Source organism: Apus apus, chromosome 9 (assembly GCF_020740795.1).
Source record: "Apus apus isolate bApuApu2 chromosome 9, bApuApu2.pri.cur, whole genome shotgun sequence".
NCBI classification, from domain to species: Eukaryota; Metazoa; Chordata; class Aves; order Apodiformes; family Apodidae; genus Apus; species Apus apus.
In genome coordinates, this window is record NC_067290.1 from 4,755,298 (window position 1) to 4,779,900 (window position 24,603).

Consider the following 24,603-nt stretch of genomic DNA (forward strand, 5'->3'; position numbering starts at 1 on the left):
TCTTGAGCCAGAAAGAAACTGCTGTCCCCATGAGATATCTAGAAGCCTGAGCACCTTACTGTGTCAGGGGTATTTCGTGCCTTAATACATTTGTGGCTCTGGGTGTACATGATTTCCTCAGCTCCCCCTCCAGATGCACCAGGGCAGAGGCAGTGAGTGACCCTCTTACCTGCACCTCCTGCACTCCCAGTCTGAGACCTCATTTTTTCTCTCCTTTCGAATATGCTGGTGCAAGTCTTGATGCTCAGAGCCTTCCCTGTGTATCAAGCAGTTGCCCACCAGCATCTGCAGTATCTACTGAAGTGAGGCTGGAGGACACAGCCATGTGGGGTGGCAGGCAAGTTTGGTGGCCTGATGGACAGCTTGAGATGGAGGGAGGAGACCAACCTGCCTTGAGAGAGATTTAGGACCTGCTTCTTCATCGGCGGACTGGAGCTGTGATTCAGCACAGCCACACCTCCAAGGAATTTATCCTCCAACTTTGACTTACTTTTACTGTTTTAAACTTAGAGCAGATGTCCTCACCAGCCCTGTTATTGAGGGCACACAGCATCTCTTGCAACAGCAAAGCAATTAAAAAGGATTTGCAGGTCACCTTTAAAGCATTTCCCACAGCACGTTGAATCTTGTTATAAGTCCTATACCCAATAAGTCTTTTATTTAGGCACTTTTAATTGGAGTTTTCAATATTCTGAATCTTATGCAAGACACCCAAAGTGCTGGAGATTTTCAGGCCCTCTCTTGCACAATGATTGTTCCCTTACATCCAGCTGACCTTAAGTAAAGATAACAGTAACTCAGCACCTCTGATGTTACTGTAGGCAACATTAGATACAGCTGATGTGTTATATGTTTTAATATGAGGTCAAATCCCAGTCTGCAACCAGTTGTCCACCATGTGGTGAAACGTGTGTGTATTTGAAGAGATCTCCTCCTCCCTCGAGAGCTCATCACATATTTCTGCAGCACAGTATGAGCTGGAAACTGGGAGAGAAACCAAGAAGGAAAACCATGAGGAAACTTCACAGCAGGGAGCACTGGTGGGGGGGGGGAAGCTGGAGGGTTTTGGAAGGGTAAAAATAGCAACCACAGAAAAAGTGAGCAGGGAGGGATGTCAATATTTACACACAGACATGAAGAAAGCCTATTAAAAAAAAAAATAATAAAATAAAATCTTCTCCATGAAAGAATTCCCTGTTTGTTTTGTGTTGTTTGGGGGTTTTTTGTTTGGTTGGGTTTTTTTTTTTTTTTTTGGGGGGGAGGTTGTTTATTCCTTTTTTGTTTTGTTGGTGGGGTTTTTTTGTTGTTTGTTTCGTGTGTGTTTTTTTTTAAGAAAGCCCAACGTTTATCGGAGGAAAGGGTGAAAAAATCTCACTGAAACTTTTTCCCTGAGACTCCAAAAGGCAACCAACCACACAGCCCCGTTTCAGTCTCATGTCGAGGAAGATGCAAGTGAAAAATTGACAAAGATGAGAACTGATTAAATGAAAAAGAAATTATCAAAGCGTTACGGGGTTAGCCAGCTGTGAGACAGCAAGGCAAAGGAACAAAGAGGCAGGGAAGGAGGGGAAGGAGATGACAGGATCCGCACACAGCCCCAGCCACGGGTGAAGCTGTGAAATGCAAATGGTGAAGCTGCTCCGTCCCCACCGGGAACAAGTTTCCCAGGGCTGCTGTGCTCCGTGAAGTGTGTTTGCAGCTCCCCCTTCTCCCCATGTTTCATTTTCCCCTGCCTTGTGCCAGATGTGCTGCTTGACTGTGTGTCCCCCCACCCCGGGGTAAGGGCTGGTTGTTGGCTGTGGGGATCCCTTCGTAGCACATCATGTCAATGACAGGAGGAGGCTGATGCACGGGCTGCCCCACGGATCCCAGCCCCAGGGCTCCCGGCCTCCCTGGCCCGCGTGTAGCTCTGGGAGGACCACGAGCTCTAGAGGTGGGATGGGTGCTTTGTGTCCTGACCTGCCATCCCAGGCTGAAAATGAGTTTCACACGATTGTGATTCTCCTGCACTCCACCAGCGTTCGTGGGCTAAATCCGATGTCCGTGAGGAGAGGAACAGAACCCAGCAGAACCCCGGGCTGTTTGTCCCCTAGGCCAGTCAAAGCCCCGCAGGCTGCCACGGCCTCAGAGCTGCAGCTTCAGCACACACCCCTCCCGCCCGGCACAGCCCCGGCTCCCCTCTTCTGGAGCTCAGCTTTTGGATTAACACCCGTGCTCTGGAGCGTTACGAGCGCTCTGCACCGGCCGGCACAGCTGACCGAGCGCTGTGCTCCCGAGAGCGGCGGGACAAGCGCCAGCGCCGGGAAGGGCCCGGGCCCGGTCGTTAACTCTGAAGCGGAATGATGACAGCAGGCGCAACGCTGCCCCCAGCCACCCGGAGCCCGCTGCCCGGGGCAGACCGGAGCGGGGGCGGCCGGGCCCTCCCGGGGCGGTGCCTGCCGGGCCAAGGGGCGGGGTGAAGGGGCGGGGGGGCGGTGCGGCGGTGGGCGGCCGCCGGGGGGGCGGGTCGGGGCGGCCGCAGCCGCTGCCGCTGCCGCGCACTCGGGCTGGGCTCCGACGGGCTCCGCGCAGCGCTGCGCTGCCATGTTCGGCCGCGGCTCCCGCAAGCGGCTCTCCGGCCGGTCGGTGAGTGCTGGGGCGGGAGGGGTCTCCCCTTCACCCATGTCCTGTCTCGTCCCGTCCCACCTGTGGCGCCGTCCCGCCGGCTGCGGCCCCGGTGCCTGCGTCCCCCCGCTGCCGCTCCTTTCTCCCCCTTCCAGCCCCGCCGTGCTCCCTCCCCTGTGCCTTCACCCGGTCCTACGGGTTCTCCTGTTCCTTACAAGTACCTGCGGGCGTCTCCTCCCAGCCCTCGGTGCGTTCCCCGTGTCCCCCGGACGTACCCTCCATCCCGGGTGCGTTCCCCCTGCACCCCGGCCGTGCCCCCGACCCCTCGGTGCGTGCTCCCTGATTCCTGGGCGTGTTCCCCATCCCGGCTACGTGTCCCATGGCCCCCTCCCGGGTGTGCCGCTCACTCCTCAGTTCGTGCCCTCTCCCCCCTGAACACCCCCGTGTCCCTCAGCCGGGGCTGACCCTCTGCTGTTTGGTGCAGCTGACGGCGTCGGGGGAGCCGGAGCGGGGCCAGCCCTGCAACACCTGTGGGGACCAGTGTCCTGGCTTTGCCCTGCACAAGTGGAGGTAAGGCCTGGCGAGACCCCCCCTCCCCACCGCCCCGTCCTCCCGACGGCAGCGGGACCCCAGTGGAGCTCCCTCCGGCTCTCCCGTCGCAGGGCTTTGTGTCTCCCTCCCAGCTCTGTGCACGTTCGGGGTGTCGACAGAGGTTTTTGGGGAGCACCTGTGTTGGGTCTGGAAGCGTCGCCCACCCTGGGCGGTGGTTGTGGGGACGCGGGTGGGTTTGGCAGCCCCGTGGAGCAGCACGCAGGTGTGCCCATGCCTGGTGCTGGTGCGAGGTGCAGCAGAATCCAGACCCGGGACTGGGGTAACTGGTTTGCTAATTACCACCTCGCAGCTGATCCGCTCCCTGCCGCGCTCAGGGGCTCGTCCTGCTGCCCCGGGTCATGCCGGGGGCTGAAGCTGCCCTTGCCAGGAGGGGACAGGCTGTGGTGGGGTGGGAAGGGGAACTGGGGTAGAAGGGGTTCTGGGTGGTTTGCACCAAACTGCTGTGTGAAACTCGTGCATCCCCCCGTGACCTCATGATGAGGCTTTTCCCCTCTCAGTGATGCCAAGCACAGATTTATCTATTAAATTGGACGGGGTGTGTGTAAGGATGAAGGAGTATTTGTGGGTATTTCTGTTGAGGCCCTTTATAAAAGGGATGGTGCTGGTACCTGTGAGGCACAGGGAGCCCTGGCCTCGTGCTGGATCAGCCCCTTCTCCCTTCCCAGCCTTGTGCTGTCTAGAAATGAATTCCTGTTCCTGGATGATCTGTGACTTGGTGATATTAAATCAGGGATTTGGGTTCTGGGAGCTTGTGCACAGACCAAGAAGGCCAGGGAGCCCTTGGTGACCTTTTACCTTATTTGATGGGCTATGCCCTTTTTGCCCAGCATCTCCTGTGCTCAGCGCTCCTCCCGGCCTCTTGCCTCCTTCTTGGAGCTGTGTCTCAGCAGACTGAGCATGGGTTCAGAGCAAGGAGGGGGATTGATGTTTATTTGTGTTGAGTTGTATCTTAAGCCTCAGCCTCTCAAATCATCCTTCCTGGTGGTGTTTGCTCCGAGGTGCAGGGACATGAAGTGTGTGGGCTGAGGTCTGCCCCTGGGCATGTGAAGCAGCAGGTGGGACTCGTTCTGCAGTCTCGTCCTCTGCAGGTGCTGGTGGTACCTCTGGGTGCATCATGTCCCACTTCAGACCTTCAGAAGGTGAAGGTGTCTCCTCCCAGGCTCCAGGAGCTGTGGTCTCCTGACACCCTCCCCGTAATCTGAATTTGCCACGTGTGCGTTAATAGATTTAAAAGGTCACCCTGGAGTTGTCTTCTTTTCAGGGCATATAAATGCTTCCCTGAGCTGTCCCAGGTTTCCTCACAGCTGAAGCTTGGGGCAGCAGGTGTTACAGAGGCACTTAATGATGCTAAAAAAGTGTGAAGGAGAGCTTTCAGCTGTAGGATAAGAAGAATAGGGGTGGTCACCAGAGCTATTTCTCCTCTGAGAACTTATGAGATGCTGTGGTTTGAGTTTTGTTATATCAGAGGGTGCAACTATCCAGTGACTTCTGAAAAATGAGGTGAATTCTAATAGCATCCCATCAAAGGCCAAATGGCCCAGCAGAAGAGGCACCCAGCTACTTGGGGAGCATCAGGTGAGAGGTGGGGTCACAGCTCTGTTCAGGTCATGCCTTCTGCACCAGCACACTGTGCCTCTTGTGCTGGATCCTGCAAAATCCAGGATGAGGTAAAGCAGGAGGCTCCAACCTGCCAGGGCTACCTGTCGCTGTCTCCTGGCTGTCCTTTTCTGAGCAACCCTGGACACAAGCAAAGATTTTGGCTAAAACCGTGTGGAATGTTCCAGCAGCCTTTTCTTGGGAAGGACGAGGTTACCTCCCTGGGGGCAGGAGAAGGATGGGACCCTGTGGGTAGGGATGGGGTTCAGCCCCCAGGGGTATTGCAGCTTGTGTGCAGGCAATGCCAAGTTACACCTTACACCAGGGACTGGACAAGCCAAGAGCCCTCCTGCAGATGCATTCTCATTTAATTGCCTTGGTATAAGAGTGATTAGGCAATTAAATAAAGGCAATCAATTTGCCAGAACAACATATAGACACAACATTCATTTTTTACTAGGCAGTGGTCTATTAATGCCAAGGACACGTAAGCAGGCAAATTATTCTAAGTAGTTTTGTAGGTTGAAAATATGCTCAGGAGTCTGTGCCCTGTGTGGCCACGGTGGTGTAGCCAGCTCCTGCTGGGGTGCTCAGCAACACCTTCAGGTGCAGAGTGGGACTGGGAGAAAACAAGGCTTTGCAAGGAAATCTGCAGGTTAAGGATACAAACCCAGATCAATGAAGCACTAGAAATTTGTAAGCCTCTTTATAATCCTTTAATAGCAGAGTTTTGCTGATAAAAGTAAATGGGACTTTTTTGCTTCAAAGATGGGAGCTGGTGATATGCTTCAGGGAGTAGGGAAAGAATGCATAAGCTTGTAGGCACTGAAACCATTGCTGATGCAGGCAGTGTTGTGTACGGAATGAAGCAGGACTGTGTGTCTTCTAGTTATCTGTGATTTTAGGTGTGTTCTCTGCAGCTGCTCTATCAAACAGGCAAATGGCTTTGTTAGACACCAAAGATTTCTGTGCCCATACGTTCCCTTAAAAGCCACTTTTCTCAGATGGGGTGATAGCTTTGAGTGTTGGTTGAATTTATCATTCCTGGAAACACATGCATAGTCCCTCAGCCAGGGAAACCACTTGAAAATAAATTGTGTTCTGCAGAACTGTTTTCTTTTCAGAATAAAACCAGTCTCTGTGCTGAAGGTGGTGTGCAAAAGGAAGATGAAAGGGAATTGCTAAGTAATTTTAAAATGTCCCTGATTTTTGAGGTTGGTTTTGAATCTTCTTATTTTTGTTCTGAAATTATAATCTCAAATTCAAGGTAGTGGGTGAATTATGCTGTAAAAGTGTCAGCATATTTGATGCTATTTTGGTGGAAGGAACTGAAAACACCCTGTGTTACAGACACAGTTAAATTGAAGCCCATGCCTGCATCTTATCTTCTTGAAGGTCTCAGACCTCCAGCATACCGGAGACCTCTGCCTCTTGGTGGAAAGTAGAAATTCAATTTTCAGTTTTCAATCATTTAGCCCCAAAGAGGAGTAAGTGAGTGGTTGGTCTGCAAAGACTGAAGTATAAATTGCATTGTCCTTGGGCGTGAAGTCTGCGAGGACGCAGCTATCAAACTATAACCAGTGTAACCCCCCCCATTTCTCATGGCCTGAACAGCAAAATGACTCCTTCTTCTAATCACTTTGCTTTCTTTTTTGTGGCAGCTTGTCAGTACAGTACATAAGGACTGAAAAGTTCATCTGTGTGGGCTGCGGTCTGGAGGATAGAAATGGGGTGTACATAACCAAATCCTCATTAGCACGGGTCGATACTTGAAAGGTGGCTTTGTGTGGAAGAAGTGAAATCAAATTCAATAAAAATCTCCCAGCTCCTTAGGAGCCGGGTTGCTGTTTTCTAATCAGATCCGCATTACATTAAAGTGAGTGCCATTCAGCTTGTTAACAAGCTTTGGCATTAAATAAAGCTGTCACTGGAGTTTGGTGAATGAATAGCCATTAGGGGTGTCTTTTGCATAATGTCTTGCAGAGAAAAGCCTGCATGGGAGGTGGTCCAAGAGGAGGGCAGGGAATTTAGAACCCAGCCCTGGTGCAATTAGTGTGAATATGCAAACCTTAAAGGTGACAAATGGTTGGCAGCTCCTGGAAGGGAGCGAGTGGCTTTTGCTGCTGTTAAGCCTACTGTGAAGAACTAATTTCGGATTTACTCTGGGCAAAGCAAAATTACAGCCCTAGTTCTGTATTTAAAATAGCGGATCCTTCGTGTTGGGAGATTGGCATGTGTTTAGCACACAGAGGCATAGTTTGTTTGCTCCTTGAGAAAGCCTTGCAAAAAAATGATACTCTTACAATTCAACAGACCTTGCTGTTCCCTGCTTTTTACCTTCTGCTCCTTCTACCACCAGCTGAGACCATGGATGCAGGACACCTCAGTCTCAAGAGGGTTTTGGAGCTCTGGTTTGAGGAGGAGGGATGTGCCACCTGGTTTGCAAAGCCTGCAGAGGCAGTGGTGTGTGGCTGATTTCAGGGGGAAGGCATTCAGATGCTCTGACAGATAATTTTAAAAATCGTGTCTAAAAGCCCTTGGAGTAGGTTTTGTTGCCATAGTTATGTTCCTCTCGTTTGCAGAAGCACTTAAACAACAGTAATAAACATGACATAAAGACAAAAACTGGCTTATTGGATTTTTAATTTCAGTGTGAGATTGTGTTTTACATCTTTTCTTGGAGTCCTTTTTTCTTCACGTGCTGTGTAATCTTTGTCCCTTGACATGACGTCTTGGTGGAGAAAAGATCTATCACTTCATGCATCCCTGTCCCACATCACAGTCTTAGTATCACCAGTGTGTGTTTGTACAGCCCATAAAACTGGGCTCTTACCTTCCAGGAAACTACTGACCTAACTTGACTTAATATCCAATAATATTCCATATTAACAAGTGAAGTTTTGATGCATACAATCGTTTTGAGCTTTTATCTGTTTCCATAGCTCAGCATCTCTCCATAATCTACTGTGGCCAGTCATGCAGAAATTTGGTCATTTCTGGCCCTGTCAGATCTGGGAGCATCTGCAAGGACAAACTTTTCATCTTCACAGGAGAGACTGCCTGGAGATCCCAGATGATACAGGATCAGCCGAAAGGGTCATGATTGACCACTGGGTCACAAAAACCTGTGGACAAGGCCAAACTGATTGACAAGAAAAGAGATACGTGTAGTGAGATGGTGACTTGGTAAATGAAGTGTTTGACCAGAAGCCCAGAGATGTTTGAGGCTGCTGGGTGGTGGTGGATAGGTCGCTTTGCAGCTCTTGTCCCTGCCTTGTTGACTGTAGGCAGGGAGTTGCTAGTGGCAGTGGATGTTTATTTTCTCCGTGTGTTTGTCCTGTTGCCAATCTCTGGACATTATCTGCTTGTGAGTGGTGAGAAGACAGGACTGTCTGTGCAATGAGAAACTCTCTGTGTGTTTGCAGCCCCTGTGTTTGCCTGACGCTGGCCCTGCCTGCGGGAGGGACATCCCGGCAGGCATGCCTAAACATCCCGGGGCACCTTTGGGTCTCTGGTTTGATGCCTAGTGCCTCATCTAGAGACCAGAAACAATAATATTTGTAACGCAGCACGCGAAGGAGTAACGCTGAATTCTGCAGCAGTTGTTTCTACTTTCCAAAGAAAAAGGCAAAAGAGAAGTACAGATTATTGCTTCCATATGTTTTCAGCATTTTTCATAGGTTATGTATCTTTCACGTACACACTCCCAGCTTTTCCCTTTCATGAATAACATGCTTTGTGCCTCTCTCTCTCCTTTAGGATTCAGATACTCCTCGCTTCCTTGCATGTTGATTGGAAAGGCTTTGGGAGATGGGAGAATAGCAATAGCTTATCTGGACTGGGCTTGTGCTCACAGCACCTCTGTGGCACACGGTGCTGGGCCTGGTGGGTTTTAGCAAGTTGTTCATTTTGCAACGAGGAACCTGCTGAAATGGGCAAAACTCGGTCACCACAGTCTGTCCCACCACGGTCCATCCAGCCCCTCCTGAGGTGAGTCCCTGAGGGACCACAGAGAGGCCAAGCAGGCTGCTGTCCCCAGGGACCCTTTGCCTGTCCCCAGAGGTGGGCAGGAGTCACCTGGCTCCTGAGGGTGCTGTTGTCCTGGTGGAGGGGATGCAAAATAAAAAATCCAAAGTGGGTTTTGTGTGCTGGTTTTAAGCCTTTCACAAAATAGTCGGTATCGTTAGCTTGTTTTAAATGTGTTGTTGTTTTTTGTTTGTTTTTTTTTTTTTGTCATAAGCAGTGCAGAACCAAGTCATTCCCTGCCAGGTCACTGTGACAAAACCTGTACCCATTTAGCCTATGTGCCCAGGGTGATGTGGCATGAGCAGCTGTTGGTAGCACTGAGCTCAGCTCTGGAGGATGCTGCAGTGTGCACTTGGCTTGGCATAAATGACTCGGGCTCTTTTGTTTCCTTACTCCTGGGAGATAATGCACTTGTGGCAGAGTTTTGAAAAAAATCAGTGTCTACTTTTTCTTTGAGTTTCCCACCTCTGTGTCACCAGGGAAAGAGGAGGGTACCTAGTGATGGCTTGTGCTGCTGCCACCAGTCCTGCAGTGTCTCTGCTGAGGGGCAGATGGGCCATCAGTGTGGGGGTTTGGGTGGGGTTGAAGGTGGGGATCCCTATGAGGTTTTCAGCTCTCTTGCCCCGGGACAAACCATCTTTATATGTGTCGAGTGCACAGTTGCATTTAAGGAACTCCAAACCAATGTTTGGGCCTGTTCCCTTCCACATCTTCATGCCCTGCTGCTGAAACAGCACTTAACCCAGCCGAGACTGATAAGGTATCCTGTTTGTGTTGGCTGGGAGACACGGTATCCACTTTAACAGAGCACAGCAGTGTTGTCCCTGGCAAAAAGCCTAAAATAAATTCTTTAATTTTTTTGTAGGCAATGTACAAAAGAGCAGGTGAGGTATGTACTTGTATCCGGTCAAGCCCAGGGAGCCTATTTGAAGTCCTTTGCAAGCCACTCAGGATTGTGTTGCAAGAACTCAAAGGAGTTTGAGACACTTCTTGATTAAATTTCAGCTGAACACAGAGCCCTGTTCTGCAGCTGGTGTAACTGGAGTTGTTCTGCAGTGGGCTCTGCCCTGCTCCATCACAGCTGAGCTGCTGGTAAAAGCCAAAAAAGCAGAATTTCTCCTGGAGATGGTGTGGCATGGGTAGGTTTTCTGTCTGTTTTGAAGCAGCCTTGTGCAAGTCCAGTTTTATGAATGGGGTGAAAAAACCACTAATAAGCTGTTGTGGGTTTGGGGCTGGTTTGGGGGATTTACTCTGTTTCTGGGGTGATTGTGAATGACACCAATGATGGAGGGAGCAGAGTGGGCAAACACTGAATTCTGCTTTACCCGATATTTTACTCCTAGACTAAAAAAATGTGTTAAAATTTTGACATGGAATTTTTTATTATTTTTTTTTTAAGTAACTACAGCTGCTTCTTGGTATGCAAAGAGTAAAATGTTGTCTGCCTGGTGTGAGTGGGGTTTGTCATTCTAAAGGCAGGGTAGCAGCCATGAGCACTTTCCCAGTGCCTGGCTTGGCTCCTGGGCTGTGGTGCTGTACTGCCATGCTCCAGAAAAGCACAGCTCTCTTATGGAGCCTTTTGGAATGGAGTTGCCCAAGGCAGATTCTCCCCAAACTCAGAAGCAGTATGGATTCCCTGCAGTGGGGATCCCTTGACGCAGGCAGCTGGAGGCTGTGGTTAAGGATTGGGATGCTGCATAGGGTGTGATTTAGTGGGATGGAGTGAACTGATTTAACAGCTCGGTGCTGCTGGATGCAAAAGGTTGTGAGCTCCCTGTGCATCCTCACCAAGCCCAGGGCAATGGGTTAAATTGGTTGTTGAAGCCTCTCCTGAGCTGGTGCAAGGAGAGGGAGGAGGTGGGGGCTGAAGGGTTACATCAGTCCCATGGCACGCCAAGCCAGGCTGTCATTCCTGCCCTCAGCATCTCCATCTTCTTATTGGGGTTTGCTGCCCTGCTGCAGTCTCTGCCCTCTCAGTCCTCCTTGCTGGCTCCATGGGAGCACGTAGAGCCCCTTTTCCCGGCAGGATACATCCCACCAGCCTCCTGGAAAACACAGCTGTGCTGCCTGTGGCTGCCGTTGCCTACCCAGGCAGGCAGCACCTATTTGGTGGGGAGGGAAAACTCCTACTCCTTTAGTAGAAGGTTTGCAACAGGCCTTTGTCACAAGCACGGTGCAGCATGGAAGAAAAAGCTCCCGACCACCAGTCTAGGGAGAAAGCTGAACTGGGCAGATAAAGGCTGGTACGTCAGATCCTCAGCTGGAAGAGGCCAGGAAGCAGCTATTCTGCTGCGAGTGCTGCCCTCCTCTTTGTTGCTCTCTGCTAAAGAGGGCTGTTCAGTGCTTTCAAGGGCTTTTCTTGGGTTTTGTTCCCTTTCTGTTTGCCTTTTAAAAAAGTCAATCTGCAGTCTTTCAATTTTTTCCCAAAGCCATTCATCCCCCCGCCCAGTAATCCATCCTTATTACACCGCTGAGTCACTCTTCAAATAATCAATTGCTTTTTAATTGTCTGCCTTGTAGGTATATCACTGAGCTTAAGGACGGGGGATAGTATCAGCTGAGACCTTTGACAGATGGTTTTTCAATTCGTGGTGCTCATTTGGATATTTGCTTTTTTCACTGATGGATAATCTCCCCCTCATGGCCGGGCAGAGCCGGGCTGGGGACTCTTGCCCGCGTGCAGCGTCTCTGCGGTCACTATCTAATGTTAGAAGAATTTGTAACATTAGCAGATTTGTCTGACGTGAGGAAAACTAATTTTGGGGTAAGCCCTGTGAGCGTGGCCGTAAAGAGCTTTTTTCCTTGTGGACTGGCAGGCTCCAGGCAAGCATCCTGGCAGCCCCAAGGTGGCTGATGGCTGGAGCTTTTCTCAAGTTCACCAATGCTCAGGCTGAGAGGTGTTTATAAAGTTCAAGGTGCTCCTCTCTGCTGTTGGAGGGGCTGGTTTTTTGCCTGTGTGTGGCTCTTGGCTCTCCACAGGGCCCTGATGCCAGAGCTTAACACTTCAAGAGCTAAATATTACAATTATTATTCTCACTGTGGAGGGAGGCACTTTGTACTCAGCCATTGCAGCAAATATTTTATCCCCTATCAATTGCCCTTGTGCAGATGCTGCCGCCGTGGTGATAAAAGACATAATGGCTGCTTGTGCTGATAAGGGGAGTACATAAATACAATTATTGAAAATCCCCACTTGGAGCCTGTGGATGGATGGAGAGGAGCCCCTCTCCCTGTAAGGGGTTTCTCTTGCTCCGGAGCGGGTCGGGGAGAGCAGGAGCTCCTGGCAGCCGAAATGGGAGCTGCTTGGCCACAGCTGTGAGTGATTAGTAAAAGATGTCTTTCTCTCCCTCCCTTCTTCCTCCCCTCCACTTTCTTTCCTCCTTCGCTTCTCCTTGAAACCAAGCCACAGGCCCCAGGGAGCCAGGAGGAAAGCCCCAAGCAGCTTGGGTTTGAGATGCTCCTGGGCCAGCACTCAATGTGGTCACTCCCCAACAGTGGGGCGCAGGTCTAGGGATCCAGCCCAACCTTGCAGGAAGTGTTCTGCAGCCCAGGAGCCAGAGATTATTTGGATCAGGCCAAGAAAAAAATATTTCCATGGCAGCAGTAACCATAGGAAACCTCCCCAGTGTGTCTTGGGTGGTTCCTGTTTCCTTGCCTTCAGCTGTTTGCTCTGCAAGCGGAGCAGCAGTGTCAAGTGCTCAGCGTCTGCGGTGTCACCAGGAGTGGCCAGTGAGCCTTGTTGTCCCCTCCACTGGCTGTCCCCAGGGGCTCGGGGGTTGCACTCCAGGTTGCATTGCTGCTGCTGGTTCTCTCTTGCACTCTAGTTGTTAAAAAGATGCTTTCAGAGGCTTCTTCCAGATGCTGTAAAGTCTCAAAGCCACCTTTTTACCTTGTGTCAGCTCACAAGTGCGTGTTTGATCCTTAAATACTGAAGGCATGAAAGTGAATTGGCTCCCAGGGTCCAATTCTTCTCCTTTTCTATAGCATCTTAGAAAGATGCTTTTATATTCCCTCTGGCTCAGTTAGTGATGCTTGGCCTTCAACCAAGATGAGGAATCTAGGACAAGAATCCCTGAGAATAGCAAGATGTAAAGTTAAAAAATATACCAACGTTTTGTTGAGGAAAAAATGCTGGTAGGAGATTTCAGTAAAAAGAATAAAACAAACTCAAAAAATAGAGTCAAAATAAAACTGGAATAATTTTGCTCAGCTTCACATGGACACATTTACAGGAGGGTGTTAAGAGGAGGTTAGTTTTCCTGGGTACTGCCTCCTCTAAGAAATCCAACCTGTGAAGCGAATGCAAGTGCTGGAAATGGTGAGGTTTTGCAGTGAGTCACTGGAAGAGATGGGGAACCAGTTGTGCTGCTGTGTCTGTGCCAGTCAGTCCCCAGCTTATTGACTGATGGGGACAGGTTGGCTGCATGTGGGGTTGGTCATCACTGAAGGCTGCACCCATGGGTGCTCTGGCCCCTTCCTGCTCCCCGAGGGCAAGGCGGAGGTGTTTCCGTGGAGCTTTGTGGAGCAGATGGGCCTTGCTTGAGGAGCTGAGGTGTTGCATAGAGACAGGTTAAAAAAAGATGTCTCCTTCTTGGAGGAGCATGAAGGGGGGGGGGGGGCTGAATACATCGTGATGCCAGTAACTAGGATTTTGATGTTTGCACACCACGAGGCACTGCTCCATCCCTCCCAAGCTGTTGGGTTCTCATTGTGGCAGGATTTGCTCCACAGAGGGCAGACCTGGCTGGTCTTTGACCCACGTGCCTTGGGTGGAAGGGGACCGACCCCTTTGCAGAGATGCTGCTGGGTTTGTCTCATAACCTGTCACGATTCTTTGGAGACTATTTAATCCCTGGGTTTTGCAAAGCCCACGGCTCTGCAGAAATCAGGCTTTTGCTTAAGATTGTGCAACATTTGAAGAAGTGGCAGTGGGGCAGGGGCAAGGCTGGTCCCCTTTCACTTCTTGCCTGCCAAACAAATGGGAGCACTCACCATGGAGCTGTGCCTGTGCTGGATGAAATCTGCATTTGGTGCCATAAAGGCCGGGTGCTGGAAATGCAGTCAGATTTCAGGAGAGCTGGGACCTGAGAAGACAATAAAAGTTAAAATTCTTAAGTCAGGTTTGTGCAGTGTAAGTCAGATTTTTAATATCAAGTGCATGGCTTATTACAAGATGTTGAGTTTTCTAATACATACATTTGAATATGTTCCAATATTATCTTTCCAGTAGCAGGAACAACGCTGCTTTACAAAAGAAAGATGATTTCATGTTGCTGTGTGATAGTCTGGGCTTGTACCTCTAATAGATGTGTGGTGTGCTGAAGTGTGAAGGCTATCTGATAAATGCCTTGAATAATAAAGCTATATGGTTTTTTTTCTGGTTCCCTTTGCTATTTTCAAATGCATAAATAAAACATTTTCACCCTGTACCCCGTGTAGTTCTAGCCCAGACTATTTCTGCTGCTGCAGCCTATAGGAAACATGAATCTTTTGGTCTGGCAGGAGAAATCTTGTGGCATTAGTCTTGTATGTTGCGCTCAAAATGATCAAGCATCAGTTTAGTAAATATGTTGTCAGACGTAAAGTTACAAGTATCTAAAGAAATAAATAGTCTTTTGAAACAAAGAAGCATTTGTTTTAGTGTACAGCAGAGGGCACTCGGCATCGCTGCTGCTCGGGGCTGCCTGGAAGGAAAGAAATACCTGAGTTGCAATTATATTTTGCAGAAATGAAGTACTCTGTGTGTATGTTTGCTTCTGTGTGTGTGTATAAAAAGACACAGGGTGGCATATATATATATATATATATATATATATAGTCCCAGCACATAATATAAAATTTAAATATTCATGGTGGTTGCTGAAGTTGGATGAAGGACATGTTGTGTTGATTAATGCTCAGCCTGGTGTTATGCTGATCTTTGGAGGGGATTGAAACATGCTGAGAGGGGAAAATGGAGAGGCCCTGGCTAGTTTGTATCCTTCTTGCAACCACACAGTCTGGAGACATCGTAGGACGCTGGGAGCTGCCCCAAGTCAAGGAAAGGTCTTGAAAGACAGATAATACTGGGGTATATGGAATTATGAGGCTTTTCTTCTAGGAAAGAAGTGGTTTTTCTGGGGGCTGGGGTTTTGTGCTGAAGTGGTTCAGTGCTGTGGAGTCATCCCCAGCAGCACCAAGGCTGGTGGGGTTGCAGGGCTCTTGTGAAAGTCCTCGAGATTATTCTTATTCCCACTTTAGAAGTTATCAGCTGTTTAAGGAAACTTAAAATACTGATTTTGGAAGATAGAACAGGAAGCAGCCCTGGCCCAAGGGCTGGAGCATCGTGAGTTGGAAGAGGAAACTGCTGCTTGCTAGTGAGGGACCCCGTCCTGCAGGTACGGAGGGGTGTGCTACATTGGCCAGTCATGGAGACTGGGGCTTCACCTTGTGTAATAAGGTTTTTCCAGCAGAAATGGACTCTTCCCCCCCACCCCCGCCTCCACTGTAGCTAATTGCACAGACACTACCAAGACATGTTTTTCTTTGAACTCTTAGTGCCTGTTGTCTTTCCTTTAAGAGAGAATAATGATCCCCGATGCCAAGTCCATGCTCAGCTTTCTGCTTTGCTGTGACACTTAAAATACTCAAGGCAGCTGGATTTTGTGCCACACTTTGGGTTATATGTTTCCTGGTGAAACCATAAGATGAATTTTCAGTTTTCAGTCATTCAGATTTCTGCTGTCTCCCCCAGCAAGCTGCTTGGATTGAACTTAATCTAAATCTCTCAAAGCAATGCTCCTGCAAGGGGCTGGAAGTGTCAACACTGCTGTATAAAATATGGGGCTGGTAACAAGAGTGAGAGGGCATGTGGTTCAAGATAACCAGTTTATGCAAAATACACAGCTGGGTAGATTTTGCTGCTGGGTATCTGTGGTGTGTAGTGATCAGAGAAATATGGAAATGTTGGAGGGGCTTTATAATAATGGCCACTAATGAAGATGAAATGGATTTGGGTGGTAAGGAGCAATCCAAGATTACAATAGTAAGGGTTTTTTTTAAAATAGCCCCTGCTATTTGGCAGAGCAGCAGAGCTCCTTGTTATAGGGCTAAAACCAGCCTCTCCATGGGATTGTTGCAGGCAGCATTTACTCTTGCCTGGTTATTTTATAAGAGCTTGGTACAGCTAAGACATGAAATGTGTGAATAATTTCAAGGGTACAGGCTGGCCTGCGTGCTGTAAAGCACCTTCTCACTAGGCTAAAAAAGCTGTTATATTGATGTGCCTGGATAATTGCTTTTCTGAAGGTGTTGCTGGAGCTGGGCTCTGGGAAGGGGTGTTCTGAGCTGTTGGGTGATTCCTGCACTGCATGGTTTGGAGCTGTGAGAACAGCCGGGTGCTGCTACCACCAGTGAGATGCTCCTACCTTGGCTGGTGGGGTGAGAGGCATTGAGAGAACACTCCTGGGAATGAACTCTTGCAGTGTGTGATTGGGACCAAAAGCAAGAGGTGACACCACTGCTGGGACTGCAGGACCCCAGTTCTGCCCCAGGGTCTCCAAGTTTTTGGGCAGGAGCAGAGCCAGGCATGTTCCTGTTCATGCTGCTTGGCTTCTCCTCTCTTGTAAGGCTTCACTGGTCTTCTCTCAGCACTGACTGTGCCACAGAGCACTGGACTGAGCACACTGAGTGCTTCAGGCACCTGGTTCCTGGGCTGATGGTGGTTATGAAAGGTTGTGCAGGAGCTTGTAGTTGTTAAAGGAGGTTTGGCAACACGTAGCTCGAGTGGCTGTGCTCGTGGGCAGCCCAGCCTTCTGCTGGAGACCAGTGAGCCTTACAACTCCCCTTAGCCAATGTCAATAGAAATGAAACTACTTAAATACACAGTTAAAATATGTTGTTATGTTAGCATGTGGACCTCCGTGCGAGGTTGCTCTTTAACTGTAGCCATTAAAGGACCCCCCATGGAAGAGGTATAGGAGGCTAGTAAAAAAATAATTCTTGGTCTTAACCACTTGTTTGCTGCCAAGTGGATTTTGGGCTGAGGTGAAAGGTACCTGTTTTGGGATGTTTCTATCTGAAGCCTTATAGACAGTAAGAAGAAATGGGTTGAAATGATACTGTGTGCTTCCTTTCAGGTGATGAAATCCAGCTGCCTCATCTGCTGGCTTTTCTATCCCGTGCTTTCATGCATGGTGCCCAAGCTGTGGTAGCAGAGAATGTGGATACCCATGGCTAGCACATCCTTGGGCTTTCCATCACCTGTCTTCTGGGCTTCTCCAGGTGATCCAGGAACTTGCAGAGTTCATAAAAGGAGCGAGTAGCCAAATGGACCAATAAAAGGAGCTTGTGGAAAAGCCCAATATATTTTATGGAGAAAGAAATGTATCCTCTAACGTGAGAGTTGTGTCTTGTAAAATTTTGCAGGGCTGCTAGCACCATGAGATGCTGGCTTTCTGCTCCAGCCACTCCCTTCAAGTCTAAGCTTTCCTTTTGGCCTGAGCTCTTCAAAGTTCGGGGTGAAATCCTGGCCCTGGGGAAGTCACTGGGAGACATGCCATGGATTTCCAAGGGATCTGGAAAGTGATCTTCAGTGAGAGACCTGTGATGACAGCCTTCACATAAAAACTGTCTGGCTGTTGTTGGGGCATTTTAGGCAAGGTGAAATACAGCTTCACATCCTGGTAATGCTCTTTGGGAACAACTGTGGCTAGAAGGCCAAAATGTGGCTTAGCTTTGGTTCTTACTGGGAAATGCCTTTGTGCTATCCAGGGAAGGTTAAGACTTTTGGAGGTGAGTGATGGATGAGTTTGCAGCCACGGGACAGTGCATGTGCACCCAGCACTTCTAACCATGGTAACCCAACGAGTGAAATTTCAGCCCAGCACAGAGGGCAAGCACAAGGCTGATCAATGATTTAAATCCCCCCAAAGCTGTTTAAAGGGCTTGGAAATGGGCTGGGGCACTGGGAACTGGTTTGCCCTGATAGCTTGGGTGGATTTCATGCATTGTTTGTAGCTGTAGAGATCTCACCATGCTGCCCTGTGGGATGGGGAGGCAGCAAGCCAAGCACATTGTTGGAGGCTGAGCCCCTTTTGTGTCATTGAAGGGACAGGTGGAGAGTTGCAGGAAAGCAGAAAACAAGGATCTGGCTCCCCATTCAGCACTTGATACCTCTGTGCAAAGGAGTGTCTGCAGCCTCAACCTTGATGTTACCCAACCCGTGAGATTTTGAACTAAATCTTTTTAGTATTCTCCTTGTGGAGTTTGAATTTATTCCAACGGGCTGCAGAGATGTGCTGGTGTTCAAGCTAAGCTTGACTTCCCTAGCTGATAAAGATTGGGTATCAGTCTTCTATCTTAGTCCCAAAGGGCAAAGCCACTGAGCTCAGCTAATCTCACGAGATCCATCTTTTTCTGATCTGACAGTTTGTGGGAATGGTTTCTGCTGCACCCAGACTTGAAAATGGGGCAAAATTCCTATTTCCAACGTGCTATTCAAATTTGGCTTGAAATCTAATTTCTCAGCTCCTAAATGCTGAGCAGAGACAAATTTTGGGCTGTGTTTTCTCTGCGAAATGACAGTGGGTGCTGGTGCATGGGCCCTTCACTGAGCCAGGGATGGGGTGACCCCAGCTGCAGCCAGCTCTAAGAGAAGGGTCCAGATTTTAATGACATGTTGTTGTGTTTCCCAGTCTCTGGAAGTCAAGGGGGGATACCTTTGGAGATGGCTTGGTCATTCCCAGCTCTAGGAAGCTGGCTGTGCTGAGCTCTCCTTATCACTGGGGATGCTCAGCTCCCCTTTGACTTCATGGGAATGTGATGGTGTCTCGTGGATAGTGATGCTCAAAAAAATTGCTATAGGGCTGGATGATGCACTGCTGACTGCCATGCTTCTGGCTTGCAGGCCCCTTCCTGCAAGGCAAAGGTTGGTTCTTCCTGCTGGAGTTTGGCTGACACTCTTGCCTTCCCCATGGCCACCTCTTGAGGGGATTGATGGTTGGATTTGGCAGGAGCTGTTTAATATCTTGCTTGCAAATGTAGTGATCTCAGCTGTCTGCGGGTCTGCGTGAGGCTCAGTGTTAGAGCTGCTTTGATGTCTGCACTGATACATCTTAAGGCAGCTCAGGATGATTTTATGTAGTAGCCCCAAGGTGCTTGCACAGAAGAAGATGCTTTAGAAATGTAAATTTTGTTTGAGGACATATTTATTTATTTTTTTTCTCTGCTGCTCCCTTTCAATTCAGGACACAGCAGTAAAAATGGAGCATTTAATTAAAGTTTGTAAAGGTTTGGAAATGAATTGCTATAAACATAAAAGACATAATCACATACCTACCTAATCCCCACCTTAAGGGCACATTAAATGCAGAAAGAATATAATGTGTCGGAGAGTAGGATTGAAAAGTGATGAGGATTTGGGAGCAGATCTTCTATAGCAGGAGCTTCTAAATTATTTTACTTCAGGCTTAGGGATTTAAATATCTATGTATAATAGATAAACATGGAGCAGCCCAATTCTCAGTCAGCACAACTGGCATCATTCTACCAAGCCATTTTAGGTACAGATCCATACATCGTGGCCTGGTGATGTGCACTATGATGTAGTGTCTTGTCCTTATGGGGGATGGGACAGGAATAAGCCCTCAGTTCATCACCAAGTTGAGGATTTCTCCTTCTCTGAAGTTAATAGCTATTTAGATAAAAGCACCTGAGATTTTTCCATTACCAGAACAGAGTGAAGAAGGGGATGTGGTTTCGTGTAGTGTCAGCTGGGGAGCTGGGGCTTCCTTGGCTGTGGGGCTGCCTTCTGCCAGCTCCAGAAGAAAAAAAATAAGTTATTAAATAAAAGAGGAACAAGTCTTTTTTACTGAAAAACTCAGACAGCAGGAGCCACATGCTGTTGTCTCTCTGGAGTCTCTTGAGAAATAAAATCTGGATGCCTTGGAGCTGCCTGGCTCCATCACCATCTCCCCACTGTCCCCCCAGTGTCCCCAGAGCCAGGCATGCTGAAGAGCATATTTTCCCCATGAAACCTCTGGGCCCACCAGCAGCACATTATCAGTAGGACCACACCATGGGTTTGTTCTGTAATTAGTGATATTTGGCTTTGTTCTGTTTTGGGTAGAAACCAGGCTGCGTTCTGTGGTCTAACTGTGATTCCTGTTGTTTATGGCATTGTTATTTGTATAGAAATTAGGAATATTTCTCTTGGTAGAGAGAGAGCAGCGAGTTGTCACCAAATACCCCAACCAGACCCACATTTCACAGTGCTTTGCTGGGATGGTGGCAGCAGAGGTTTGCTTTCTTTGGGACCAAGGCGTGGAGAGGTGGGATGGGGAAGGGCTGCAGAAAGAGGGTTTATGAGGGCACCAGCGGTGGTGATGGTGATAGTGGTGGTGACAATGCTTGGAGGAGCAGAGGTGGTGGGAGGAGCTTGCCCTTGCTGGTAGCATTAGGGAAAAGATGATGTGAACCAGCAAAAGATGAAGTTATCCTCTAACGGGTGAGGGGTGGAGAAGATCCTGGGCAAGAGGGAAGGGGATGAAATACCTGGTTACAGAGCTGAAAGGTGCCCAGTTAACGGTGAAGTTACTCCCATGTCTTACACTGCAGGGCCCCATGGAATCGGGGAGGGCTTTCTTTTTCTGTTGAATCGGGCTCTGTGCCAGGTGAAAGAAAACGTTTTCCCAACACCAAATGGAAAAATGCAAGGCAGACGTCTTAAATGAACTGTTAAAGGAACAGAGCTGTGAAAAGAATAAGTTTGCTGGGTGCCAGGGTTATGCATTTAGCAGATTTTTGACTGCAGGAGACCTTTGCAGTTTGTAGACAGAGAAATCTGCTGCAGGAACTGAAGTTGTGCTAAAGGCTGAAGGCAAATGTTGAGATATCATCGCTGTTCCTGGGCTGGGCTTTGCTTAGGAGGAATGGACAATATCTTTCTGTCCTCTCCCAAAATCTTGCTGCATTTTTCCTTTCTCCTCTAGCCCTCTCCCCTCTCCTTCATTGGCAGCTCTGCTCGTGCTTTAAAATAAATCAGGCTAAAAAGTGTGATTTGCATTTCAGCAATTTTTTATTACACCCACATCCTATATTTATTGCCGTTGAAATCGTCCGTGTTAGCTTGAGATGTGTTTCTTTTTGAGCAAGGAAAAAAAAAAACCAACAACTTGACTCTGTTGCTAACTGTTGCTAAGGGAAAGATGATATTTATTCATCAGGGCACTTCTTCAGTACAGTGAGGCTGGTAGCCATGGAGGAGTGTAAGGAAAAGAAACGGTTATGTATTTAAGCCCTTTTTGTTATTGTTGTTGGACTCCTGCCATATCTGCTGATGGTCAGCAGATGTCTTTTTTTCCCCTCCCAGCATTGTGCATCTCGGATTAGAGGTGCAGCTCGGGTTCTGGTGCGGGGCAGCTGGTCCCCAGAGCCTGGTGTGAAACCCATGGGGGTCCCTGGAAGGATCCGTGGGGCTTTGGTAGGTCCCTGGTCCCACAGGCATTACGAGACTCCCATGTTTTCTAGCTATTTTCCCTCAACCTCTCCAAAGAGGCTTCCTAGTCCTTGACTTCAGTATGTCCATTTAAAAATCCCCAGTGAATCAAAGGCCCTGAGAGCCAAAAATGATGCCCGTGGCTGCGTTCCCTCCCTGAGCTATGGCTGCAGGGGGACGGGCAGCAGTGCCATTAGCTGGCTGTTGCTGAGGCAAGAGGTTTTCCTTTCAGCTGTCATAGCAACCAGGAAATATTGTTTTGACTGAGATCAAATTAAAAATTAAATTTGTCTCTTTCCTAGTAAGCGAATTGCTCGCTCGTGAAAAATATAAATCACTTTGATCGGGGAAGATGTCTTTGTAAGCACCTCTGTGGGTTTCCAAAGTAGATTTTGCAAATGCCTTGTGCCACATTATGTCCCTGCTGGATTTCTGTAGAGCATTCCATGAATTTGAGCTTTATTTAATGGTAGGCTTAGGTTGAGAAACTTTCTTGGCAAAACTTCCTTGCTAAAGCTTAGGGGTAGAAAACAGGTCTGACAAGTGTCTGGAAGTAAAAGGGATGACTCCTCAAATGTAGCATTTCTATTCTTTCTACTCAAAAAACAGACAAATAGTAATTGGGTGGTTTAAGAGAGCCTGTTTTTGGAACAGGAATCTGAGCACAACCTGAGAACAGAATCTCAAGCGAGTCGGATCTGTGTCCTTTTGGCTTCTAGTATAGTAGCGGATTTACTACAGCCAAACTGGTTTTTTCATCAGCTTGTCTCTAATTAAGATTCCTAATTGATGGGGGGAAAGCTTTTTGGTTGAAGGTCAAGTGAAAGAAGGTTTTTCTTGGAAAGTGTTTAAAAATCACAGGCATTCTTCAGCAGAAGTGAACAACCCCCTGTCCAACATTGTGCAAATAGTGGGGTTTTTTTCAAGAGATGTCCTGTTAGCACGGATGGTTTGTGGCTGTAACCTGGCTTCTTGACTGCAGGAACAGCTCTGGCCTGACATGTGGCACTGAAGCACGACACAATGAGGGCTGCATGAGTCCATGGGGCTTTGATTTGGAATGATCTCCCAAACTAGGGTGACAGATGGAGACCAGGAGCTTCCTCCAGGTGACGTGGGGTGCACAAAGTCTAGCTGTGGGTGAGATGGGCCATCCCATAAGCTGGTGTCCCTTTAGCTGCTGTCTAGATATCTAGACAGGCTTTGGCACTGAGTTGCCAGAAGCAGGAGAGGGAGAAGCCCTCCAGAAAATAACCAGGTCCACACCTTGCAGAAGTGACTTGTGGGCTTTCGGTCATCTCAGCTTTTCAGGTGCCCAGGTACCGGTTTCTAAGTGGTGAGTTTTTTTAATGGAATGTTTGGGTTTTTTTCTCTTTTTATTCTTTCTTGGGCACTGTTCCTCTGGAAGGAACACTTCCTGGGGACACCCTGCTTTTCTGTGAGAGATGCTGCCTGCCCCATGCCCAGCCTGGGGAAGCCTTGAGCCCCGTGTCCCGTGTGCACGCCACGACATCTCCAAGAAAAGAGGACAAAAGAAAAGGGGCTTGTTTGCTCAAAATGTCCATGTTGAAATTATAACAGAAAATTCCCTTTTTTCCCCATGGAAATCCCCACACCAAGCCTTTTCCAGCCAGCTCCCTTCTTAAGCACTCAGCATTGATTTGTGCAAGCAAATCGGGCTTGGGCGATGCCGTCGTTATCTGCCACAAGCCGGTGGAGAAGGTCGATGCCAGCATCGATTTCCCATTGCACGTGGCTTCCCTGGAGTTCCTGGCAGACTGCAGGTTGAGACCGTACCCGCGTGCTCTGTTATCTCCCCCTGTTTTCCCCAAACTGAGGTCTGCAGCAGTGCTGGGGCTGTGGGATGCTGCTGGGCACCTGCCTCTCCTGTGCGTTTGAGTTTGGGCGCATCTTCATCCTCGGCGCCACAGACGTGTGTGTGCAGAGCAGTGCTGGCTCACCAGTGAGGATTATTGTGTTGCTGGGTGGTTGTTGGGTGTTTTGTTTTGTTTTTTACATACTTGAATAAGCAGCACAAAATTAAATGTATAAATGGCAACATCTGTTAGGGAAGCCTGGCCCAGGCAAATTACTGCTTTAGAAAGTCTGTGCAGATACTTGTGTGATTCACTTTCGTACTTGCCAGAGTCACATTGTACCCACAGCACTTTATTCCAGCTGCCATAGGTGTGTCCTTTTTCTTCTACACCCACATCGAATTCTTAAAATAAGAGCACTGTAAAAGGAAAAAAAACAACTTGAGTTTATTTTCCTCTGGAGTCCGTGAGGCTCTGGAAGTTATTATTAGAGGTGAAGTCATCACAGAGGCTGCAACCCTTGGGGAAGGGTGTGGGTGATGCTGCTCTTGCAGAAGGAGCAGTGGTGGTGGTGGTGTCCCAGGACAAGGGGACACAGGTGCTGGTGGAAAAACTGGAGAAATCCCAGTCCACCTCTGGCCCATGCCCATGATTTTGGCCGGATGGAGTGTTTTGAAGTGCATCCCTCTTCTGGTTTGCTGACACCAGGAGCAGAGCAGATCTGCCCCAAGCTCCACCCTGTCTGCAGTACCATCCTTTGCTGTCTTGCAGTGCCCAGACCACACTGACAGCTGGACTGGAGCTATTATTTTTTTTTTTTATTTCACAGAAAATGGAGTTGGAGCCTCGTTACCGTGGAAACCAGCAGCCCTAATTACAAGGAGTTTGATTCACTGGATGTAAAAAAACTATAATTTTTCTTTTTCTCTTAAAAAAATAGAAATAAAAAAGGCATAGCCTAAAATGATAACCCCATACCTGACTTAAAGTTAATCTTGAGTGGTTTCTGTATGAATGGTGTCCCAGGAATAGACAAAATACTAGTACTACTGTGTAATGGTGAGCCAGGCTGGGATCAGCAATACCATCCTTTGCTGCTCATTACTTGTGCTGAACCATGGCTCCCTTCATGCCAACACTGAAAACAAATCAAAGTCCTTGCATTCTGTATAATTTTTCTTTTCTCTTTGTTTTTTTTTCCTTGCTGTTGCATCATGAAAAAGGGAGATAAAGCCGGAGGGCAGAGGTGAAAATACCTCCTGCCGGCAACTCCGGATTGCAGCCAGGAAAAGAGCTCAGCACCACTCGGTGTGGGAAGGACTCAAGTCTGTGCAGGGCCCATGAATGGTCTCATTGAGCAGCTGCTGGGCTGGAAGTTACGTGGTGGCTTAAGTGTTTTGCCAGATCTGCTGGAATCCGCTCGTTCCGCAGCCGGCGCTGAAGCGCCGTTCCCGCTTTCCGTCGAAACGGGGT

General features: G+C 48.6%; 1 protein-coding gene across 1 annotated transcript in view; it reads left to right on the forward strand.

Moving 5' to 3' along the window:
- Positions 1–2,583: 2,583 nt before the first annotated feature.
- PRICKLE2 (prickle planar cell polarity protein 2) overlaps positions 2,584–24,603 on the forward strand; it is a 101,423-nt gene continuing 79,403 nt past the window's right edge. Inside the window, exons 1-2 of the mRNA XM_051627802.1 lie at positions 2,584–2,625; positions 3,089–3,174. Coding sequence (XP_051483762.1) covers positions 2,584–2,625; positions 3,089–3,174 — 128 coding nt within the window. The remainder of the gene's footprint in view (positions 2,626–3,088; positions 3,175–24,603) is intronic.